Below are 10328 nucleotides of genomic sequence, written 5' to 3' on the forward strand. Positions count from 1 at the left end.
TTATCGCTTGTACACTCACGGTTTGACACATTTAATTTGGGACCGTTTTCGTTAATTTGCGCAAGATAAACGAAGTTTGGTTGTATATTCATACTCTGGACATTGTTTCGAAGCTCCCTGTATATATTAATCGTTGTTTAAGCACCGCAACTAAGATCTACCATCTTTAGGGTTCTTGCCCTTCAAATTGGGGATTCTTAGTAGCAATCAATTTCAGGTCGAATTAAGGGGTTTATTGGAATCGGGATGTGCCATACGTTTAACCTGGATTATTATTTGTGATTTATGGTGTTTGCACAGTGAGTTTGAAACCTGCAGGTTAATGGCCACAAAAGCAAACCGTTGCTGTAGCCCTGTGTATCGCGAGGAAGAAGATGGACAAGCTGGCGCGTTTGTTCCAATTTAAATATTATCTCTCATTCATCAGCATATGGTTCTCTTTTTCTAACAACATAAGGCGCGCGGAGCAGTGGCAAGGCATGTGTATTGGTCACCTAACAGACCCAGGTTCGATCCCTGTGGTCCACTATTTATTTTTATTATTTGTGTGTATTCATTTGCCTGTAGATCCAGTGCACGCGTTCCATGGAGAGTCACCATGCACCCTCATCGACGACCATTTGATGCAGCGCAAGTTCAGATCTAACGCACCAGGAGCGCAGGCACACCATATTCCCTTAGGGATGCACATACAAGATTGTAACCAGGTTTTATTATATTGTTTTCTATCTTATTGTTTAATTATTTAAATCAAGTATTAATTAGTTATGTTTGATTTAATTAATTTATAAAAATTATGATTAGAATAATATAATTAGGATTAGGCTTTACAATTATAATATCTCCTCCGATTATTCGATTATGTCGATTATTCGACTTAATTGATTTATTTAATTTTAATTATTAAATCACAAAAAAAACCCTAGAAACCCTTATTAACCATTAGGGTTTGCTCCATCCCATTGGCCACGTGGCCAAAGATATTAGGATTTAATTTATTATTCGTTCCGACTAAATTTATTGGTCGCGATGGGTAATAATCAATTAATTGTTTAGTTAATTAAAATCCTATAAATTAAAATAAACATTATTTTGCTAAATGGTTTTAACCATCTTATTGGTTACGATGATTAGCAGTTTTTATCAATTCGTTATTATTTGTAATCGAATCAATCGATTACGAGGGGTAACGATACAAACTAATTATTCATAAAATTATTAAAAAATACCTTAATTCATTATTAGTGATAATCGAATCAATCGATTAAAATTGGTAGTGATGCAATTTCAATCTTTTAACTATGGCGATCGAATCTATTGATCGTTGCGGTTAATAGTGCCAAATCAAATCAGGGTTGTACGCCCAAACATCTAAAATATTCAAAACACTTCAAAAACAAACTACGGATTTTCATCCTTATTCAAAAACTGCGACAGGCAATCCAAAAAGCCTCTAAAAAACACATCTAATCAAATTCAATTCTAAGTGGCGTACAATCCTGTGCCCGAACTACGTTGACTCTGATTCTCCATAAGGAGATACGTAGGCACTTGGCAACAAGGCGAGTCCCCCTCCCTAAAATCTCAATTTTTCCCCTATTCACTTCCTTAGCTATAAACCTTGCCATAAACCTTTATCTTTGAAATGTTAGCCTTTAGGAAAGGGTTGAGGGTGCCTAACACCTTCCCTCGACCTGAATATAGTATCTTACCCTGATCTCTATACTACGTAGGGTTTCCTATTCGCCCTTCAGAATAGGTGGCGACTCTCTAAGTTAAAATTTTAGGCAGGTTGCTACACATGATAAAAATCAGTCTTTTAATAGTTAATTTCTCCAGCTGAGTCAAAACCCCTGGAAAGGGTTAGCTTCCAAAAAACATAAAAATAAATTAGTTTGTTAGAACCTCTAGCAAAATAAAACTCCCCCAGTGAGTCTTTCATTTTTAGCCACAACCTTGGGCTTTGTACAAGGCAGATAAATCATATTTTCCTGTGTCAAAGATTCCTAATCTCAAGGATCTTTTCCCCATAAAGTTTTCCATACTCAGTTTCTTTAAAAGTCCGCCACAACCTTGGGCTTTGTACAAGGCAGAAAATAATATTCCCCCTAACTAAAGTAGCCACAACCTTGGGCTTCATACAAGGCACAAATTAATAACCATCCTCAGTAAGAGTCAGCCACAACCTTGGGATTTGTACAAGGCACACAAATAGAGTCATCCATAGTCTTAATAAACTCAGTTATCCTCAGTAGTTAGCCACAACCTTGGGCTTTGTACAAGACACACAAATAGAGTCTCCCTAAGTAGTGTCAGCCTCAATTGTGGGCTTTGTACAGAACACCAAATAAAATCCATCAAATAAACACTCTCCAACTAGAGTCAGCCTCAATTCTGGGCTTTGTACAGAACACAAAAACTCCTTAGTTTAAATTCTCCCCAGTAAAATTATCTCCCAAAGTCAATAAATCAATCAAAAGCCTCAAGCTTGGGCCTCATTCAAGCCAGCTATAAAAATCAAATCTTTCAAACAATAGATAGACATAGCTCATCTTCATAGGTAGATATTTCTCTTATCTCACCACAAACAAACAATCATTTCAAACAATCATCATTTCAAACAAATCATCATTTCTCCCATTTAGGACACTGAAAGGCATGCTCTGGCAACACACCCAGACTTGTACGACCCTTTCCCTAATTTGGTTGAGAATCTTTCATTTTAGAGGCACGATGGCTGTCATACTTGATCAACCAAGTAGACTCCCCTCTTAATGAAACATCATTTTTTTTTAGCTTTTCTGTCACTTTTAATGTTTGTGGTGGAATAGTAGAAATACCTCTCTGTAAAGATGATTTCATGTCTCTTTATTGTAAACAGAGATTTAATTCAAAGCTTCAACCTTGAGCTTCAAGCAAGGCACCAAAAATAATTAATTTCCCTAGTTAGTTCCCCGAACTACATTAAGCTCTGACTTCCACTAGGGATATGTAGGCATGAGGTTCACAAGGAACCTCAGCGAGCTAATAAAATACCAAAAATAGTCAGTTTGTTTGTCTGTATGTCTGTCTTTTTTAAATCAATTCAATTCTCTCTCCTAACACAAAGGAGAAACTTTCCCAATCATTAGCAATAAACACAATCACAATGACACAGGGAAGGTTCCCGTAGAGTACTACGGATATGTAGGGTGCTTAAACTCTTCCCTATGTATAACCGACCCCCCGAACTCCAGAATTTCTAGTCTAGGTGAATCCCCACACTTAGCAAACTCCTAGGGTTTAGTTGAGATCTTTTTTCCCCTTTCCTACTCGTAGGACAAATAAGAAAGTTCGTGTGATATCGTAGGAAGAACTAAAACAAAATTCATCCCATCCCGGGCGCATTCTCCTTCCAAATTTCGCGTGAAGGGTCTAGCGTGCCGTCCTCCCAAGTGAAACGGGGAGGTAAAAAAAAACGACACCACAGTTTGAAATGAGTATGGTTGGAGAATTGACTTACTTCCTTGGTCTTCAAATCAAGCAAATGGAAGACTCCACCTTTTTGTCTCAAAGTAAATATGCCAAGAACATAGTGAAAAAGTTTGGAATGGATAATGCGAGTCACAAAAGAACTCCTGCACCAACACATCTAAAGCTATCCAAAGATGAAGGGGGCATAAGTGTTGACCAGAGTTTGTACAGGAGCGTGATTGGAAGCTTGCTATATCTAAAAGCCAGCAGACCAGATATTGCATTTGCAGTTGGAACATGTGCCAGATATCAAGCAGAGCCAAAGGTAAGTCACTTAAACCAAGTCAAGAGAATCTTCAAATATGTAAATGGAACTTCTGACTATGGCATATTGTACACTCACGGGTGTGACCCTATTCTGACTGGATATTGTTATGCTGACTGGGCCGGAAGTGCTAATGACAGAAAAAGCACATCTGGTGGATATTTCTTCTTAGGAAACAATCTCATATCATGGCTTAGCAAGAAGCAGAACTGTGTCTCATTATCAACTACTGAAGCAGAATACATAGCAGCTGGTAGTAGTTGTTCTCAACTGGTTTAGATGAAACAAATGCTAACTGAATATAATGTTTTACAGAATGTCATGACTTTGTACTGTGACAATCTCAGTGCTATCAACATCTCCAAAAATCCAATTCAGCATAGCAGAACCAAACATATAGATATCCGACATCACTTTATCAGAGAACTCGTAAAAGACAAGGTGATCTGCTTAGAACATGTATCCACTGAACTTCAGCTAGCTGGCATTTTCACAAAAGCCATTGATGCTACACAGTTTGAAAACTTGCGGAGCAAGTTAGGAATCTGCATCTTTGAGGAACCATAATTCAAAAAAAAAATTGGGGAGAAGACATTTGTTTGCTTTGGCAACTTTTGTGGCCAAACAGGGGGAGAAGTAATGTCACCCCAGGACAACAAGTATGTTTTTGTGTGATCAACAATTTGGATGTGCTTATTTTGTGTTGATATGTTTGTGCTGCTCTTGGGTTTGATTGGTTTAGCTATGTGGGCACTGTGTGCATATTGGTGGTGTATGCTTTTTGTACTATATTAGCTCTGAGTGTGTTCATTTTGTTTCTGCTGCTAGTGTTTCTCTGATATGGTGTGACATGTTGTTTTAGCCAAAAACTTGCCAAAGGGGGAGATTGTGGATGTTTTCATGTTGGCTGCATTTGTGGTAAAACATACCTGGGTATTTAATGTCTTGACGGATATCATGACATGATTTATATTGTGTTATGCAGGTTGCATTTGTGTTTAGCTAATACAGGTTCTGTTAGTGAATGTCACGCTCGATGTCATGATATCCTTGTCTTAATCTACAATTTAGGAAACCTTTTATTATGTGCTGAATATTTCGTCTAGAAGATTTCGCTGACAGCACATTCTGTAACAACCAGATGGCGTGTAAATTAGGTTAACTTGGTTAACCCTAATTTGATTCTTGGAAAGCCCAAGGCCCAAAAGCTGCATATAAGAAGACTGCAATCCTAATTTGGAACGCAGAGAGAGAATTGTTAATTATGAAGAACCGTAGTTCAGTGGCTGTCTCTTGTACTCCAAGCAGTTGCATTTTGATGATTGTATTGGAATAGGTTGTTTGTTAATTGTCACTCTAATCTTTTAAGCACGAGTGTGTGTCTCTTGATTGAAGCTTTTAAGCAGATCAATGTGTGTTTTTGAAGTGTGTCTTCTCTCTGAATTTGTTTAATGTTTGTTTGTAATCAATGCTGTGATGGAGGGGGGGTGAGTGAAGATACTCAGGTCTAGGAATAGGTTGGAATTACATTGGGTAGGTTTTAAGTTAGGAGTTGTAAATGGGGGAGTTTAACTCCGAATTAATTTTTCTTATATTGGATTCCCTCCTTGGCTTGGTAGCCCCCGGATTAGGTTGTTTGAACCGAAATTGGTAAACAATTATGTGTGTTCTTTATTATTTTTATGTGTTTCTGTTTTAACGTTTTGTGCTGTCTAGCATCCAGTACGACATCAAGCGTGAGTTACTAGAATTTTCAAAATCATCCAAAAATCAGACTGAGTCATTCCAAATTAACTTCACTGACTCATTTTATGAAATGAAATTCTTACAGGTAAGCAAATCATATAAATAATTATTTATATTATATGAAAATGAAAATTGTAAATAAAACTACTACAAACACACAAATGTAAAAGAATAAAGTTTCAAATGAAAACACATCAATACATAAACCATAGGGATATATTTTCACATCGCGAACAAACAAAAACTTTAAGTGAAAGTGTGTTGATAATAATATAAATCAATATTAATCTCACCAATAAATCACAAGAACAACAACAAAATCAATAATATTAATTTCAACAATTTCAATTTCAATTTGAACTAACTCTAATTTTTTTAACCCATATTAGAATCAACAATGAAAAAACATACGGTGGTGCGGCAAGATTGAAGATGGAGGTGCGGTGGCGGGGAAGAAAACGGCCACCGGCGAAGATTTTAGCAAATGGTGGTTGTTATTGTTGTTCTTCGTATTTTATGTTTTGCTTCTTTCTGCAGATTGAAAATAGGATGGGTATGCGTGTGGCTGCTGAAATGAAAGCATGCATTTTTTTTTAATTTAAAAAACTCAAAACGACTTCGTTTTGAGTAAAAGAAAATTAAAAAAAAAACAATTGAACCACCGGTTTTCCCAGTTCATACCGGTTCGCACCGGTTTCCTCCAGTTCAACGAAACGGGCGATCCGCCAAGCAAACCCAACCGGTTCCCGGTCCAACCGGTCCGGTTTTTACAACACTGCCCAAAGCTACTGTTAACGGGGAAAGCCACCTGAGACAGACACACAACAAATTCTAAGCTAACGGGGAAAGCCCCCCGAAGCTACTGTCAACGCGGAAAAATAAACAAACAAAAGCAGAACCTCCGGCCCACGCCTTAGAGGATTTCCAGATGCAATGAATGCCTAGGTCATACTTCTCATGGTAAAATATGATGTTGTATGCCTACCTTGCTTCTCATGGTAATATATGATGCGGAACAAGAATAAAAGGGACAAGAGAATACCGAACGAATAGCAAATCTGCAATGACCTAGCAACCGAAAGCAAAGAAGTCCGGAATACTTCGCGTAAGCTGGCATCAAGTAAGGTCAAAAGCATCGTCGTGAAAATAAATCACGAGCGATACGTGGTGCGAGTCGAGCATAACCATGCAAGCAACCTGCAAGAGAAATACAATACATACATTGCAAGAATATACATCTCAATGAATGAAGATCGGATGAATCGCATCTGGAGTAAGTTCGTGTCCCACAAATAAAGTGCAACACGACGCAAATCAATCGCACCGGAAGCGAATTCGTGTCCCACTAATAAAATGGAACACGAAACAAGTCGAATCGCAATCAAAGACTCTCTCAAAGTACCTCGTACATCTCAACATCCGAGTTAGTAACAACAAGGAAGCGCACACCCACCATAGAAAATAATAGCAATTAAATTCTAAAACAAAATCTAACAAGATTAAATTGTTTTTTATGATATTTTCAATACCTAAGAATCTACCAAAATGAAACGATTTATCATGTTTTTTGTTCTCTTTTTATAAGGCTAAAAATCTAACAAATGTTATTGATTTTATATGTCATTTTCTTACCTACAAGAAATAGGAAACATGCTAATTAAAATAATTAAATCTAATGTGAAAACTATGTACACAGGGGGTCTATGTTGGAATTAGTGGTGCATACAGATTAATAGGGCGCATGGGCCAGTCCTAGTTGGCCTAAACAACTTGTTTTTCTGCCAACTAAAAGGGATGATGCTGGGCCTTGAGGGGTGTGAGCATTTCGTCTGGCCCAGGGGATTGTTCGAGCATTCATATTATCATGAGTCAACATATTTTTCAGATTTTTGATTCAATAACAATTGAAAGAATTATATTCAGATTTTGCTAATCACATATTAATCCAAAATAAACTCCAATTAATCATCACTAATTATTCCAGATTTTCAATTAATCCTTCATTAATCAAAATTACTCAGAATAAAACTCAAAATTAGGACAAAAAGGGATTAGGTTTAGAAGTTGTGACCATTGAAATGTCTCAGAACTTCTCCTTCCTCACTTGAGAATGACGGCGGCCTCTCCTTCTCACGAAATGGAGACGGAAGGCAGCGTAGTACGGTGGAGTCTTCTCCGATCAAATTCCTCTCGTCTCACCTCTCGTCTTCCACTTTCTCAGTTTCCCCATCTCAGCTTCTCTCTCTCCAACTCATTGTTCTTGTGAGCTTACAAACAGCACCGGAGAAAGAATTAACGCAGAGGTGTTTCTTCCGGTAAGGTGACTTAATTCTCCTGCTCTCCTATTCTCGATCTATCGATTCGTCATCTTATTCTTTCCATTTTCTGAGTTCTTTTCGGTTTCATGCAGATTGAAGATTGATCCGGTGAAGGAGATTGCTTGACGAAGCGGTTGTTGTTATGAAAACGTTGCTGGTTGAAGATTAAGAGAGGGAAACATCCTCCAAATCAACCATAATTCAATGGAATCCTAATTTCTCAAATCATGTTAACTTGCACAAAAAGTAACGAGCAATTGAAAGAATAGTGCCTTGATTATCACTTCAAATAACAATGCCTTGAACAACCTTTGAAGATGAATTTGACTTGAAGCAAAAAAATAACCCCAACACACAATCCAATTAACCTCGGTTGGATCTCAACAAACTCAAACGCTCAGATTAGAATCACCTTTATTATTTTCTTTGTTGACTTTTGAGCGACGAAATATGCGTTCTTTCATAACTTATAGCACGGAGAAGAGGGTAAATTTTGGGGTGCAACACTTGTAAACTAGGAGTGTTTAGCTTTGAACTAATACTACTGATAATGACCTTCCTTCCTGGCATGGTAGCTCCAAATTAGGTGTTGTTTGCATTAAACTTGGTTAACAAATGTCATACCTAAATTTTTACCCCCACCCAAAGATTTCACATCATATAGCATCTCATATACATGTATGCATTATCAACTCAAAAGCAGATACCAATAACGTGTTGCTTGTTCACTAATTCTTCAAATTAGGGTTTCAGGACTCAAGAGATTCAGGCAAAGGATCAATCAATGTTTGAAATGATCCTCAATGTGTCGTGAAGATCAAAATGTCTCATTCATCCACATACAATCTCAAGTTTCAAGATAATTAAGCCTCAAGTTCATCAGGAACACCAAATTAGGGTTTTTGATTCATCCGGGTCTATAGTTGGAATTTTCATCTGAGAAAGACTCAAAACTTCAAAACATGATTCAAGGAGCTCAAGCATCCCCACTCAAGTAATCCCCCTCATCAATATTTAAGCCCAAGTGTGTCTAAATTCAAGATCAACAAACTTTCAATTTTACTTGGTCCACAATTAGGGTTTTGACCTAATTCATATGGGAAGTTGATTTTTAGTCAAAGCATGGTTCCATGGCTCAATTCATAATTCAAGGATCTCCAATTCCTCATTATAATACACTCATATCAATCATCTGATTGGAAGAGCCTGATTCAATTGGTACTTACAAGAATGTAATTTATTTGGAAAAAGTCAATTGTGCATGATCACCTTTGAGTCTTTGACTTTTTAGGAATTTGGTCAACCATGGACTTTTGAAGATCAAAATCATGAACATATGATTATTGAGCTCATTTGATAAAAAAATCAATCAAGAATAAAAAAGTCAACAATTAGGGTTGACTTTTTCATGAAGAAACACATGTTTTTTACGGCCATAACTTTCTCATCCCTTGGCCAATTTTTTTGTTCCAAAGTCATTTTGAAGAAAATTCATTATCTACAACTTTGTCAATGTGAACAAATTGCAAAAAGATGAATGGTTTTTAAGTTATGAAGCTTGGAAGTCGACTACTTTTTCAAACACTATCTTTGACAGAAATCATCTTTGACGTCACTTTCCATCAAAATGCAAGATGAATTTGAAGAAACACCAAACATAAAAGTTGTAGAGGATGTTTGGGGCTTTCCAAAAAATACTAGAACATCCATTGATTTTACTTGATCAAGAAGTTATGAATTTATGAACAAGGCTTCATAAAACTAGTCCTCAAAACATAACCTTGTGCATTTTCATCACTTTACACAATTTTCTCTTCAAATTTGACACATGTTTAAGCCTTGTAAATTTCATACCCCAAATTTGTCCGCACTATTTCTAAAACTTGGATCTTTTTTTTAATAAGCAATTTTATAAGATATCGCACTAGGGGTGCAACCCTTACAAAGAAACTCTATAAAGAGTTGAAACAGTTTAAAGGTAATTTATACCAATCATAAAAGGAGGTCCTAGAGGTATACTCACTACCACCTAACCATCTCCAAGAGTAAAACAAAATGTTGGAGATTACCGTTTCAAAGCTATAAGTAGCGTTCTCAAAGATAATAGTGTTTCTCATCAACCAAATACACCAAATAATTGCCAACCAAATGGAATTTAATTTAATTCTATTGTTGTGAGTCTTCACCTTTTCTTGAAAGCAACCAAAACTCTTGAACTCTTCCAAGTTTACCTCCACTTCATCTCCCAACCAATTATGTACTTTCTCCCACACCGCCTTCAAAATGGAACAACGAAAGAAAAGATGTTGCGAAGTTTCCGGATGATTAGAACAAAGAACACAATCGGAAGAGGTGAAATTAGAGACCCCCCTATAAAGCAATAGATCTTTTAAAGGAAGGCGGTCAATAAAGAATCTCCAAGAAAAGATATGAACCTTTTTTGGAGCCTTAGCCTTCCACATAATTTCCAACAACTTGATAATGTC

The 10328-nt window shown here is 36.8% G+C and overlaps 1 protein-coding gene across 1 annotated transcript; it reads left to right on the forward strand.

The window, feature by feature from the left end:
• Positions 1-3475: 3475 nt before the first annotated feature.
• Positions 3476-7968, forward strand: LOC131642185 (uncharacterized mitochondrial protein AtMg00810-like). The gene is made up of 4 exons (XM_058912458.1): positions 3476-4051; positions 4094-4314; positions 7612-7839; positions 7935-7968. The coding sequence occupies exons 1-4, from the start codon at positions 3476-3478 to the stop codon at positions 7966-7968; spliced, it is 1059 nt and encodes a 352-aa protein (XP_058768441.1).
• The last annotated feature ends 2360 nt before the right edge of the window (positions 7969-10328 follow it).

Source organism: Vicia villosa, unplaced genomic scaffold (genome assembly GCF_029867415.1).
Source record: "Vicia villosa cultivar HV-30 ecotype Madison, WI unplaced genomic scaffold, Vvil1.0 ctg.004609F_1_1, whole genome shotgun sequence".
NCBI lineage: Eukaryota > Viridiplantae > Streptophyta > Magnoliopsida > Fabales > Fabaceae > Vicia > Vicia villosa.

Coding starts and splice junctions, on each gene's coding strand:
- LOC131642185 (XM_058912458.1), top strand. CDS start 3,476: ATGAGTATGGTTGGAGAATTGACTTACTTCCTTGGTCTTCAAATCAAG. Junction 4,315..7,611: donor TTTGAAAACTTGCGGAGCAA/GTTAGGAATCTG, acceptor GAAATGTCTCAG/AACTTCTCCTTCCTCACTTG. Junction 7,840..7,934: donor ACGCAGAGGTGTTTCTTCCG/GTAAGGTGACTT, acceptor GGTTTCATGCAG/ATTGAAGATTGATCCGGTGA.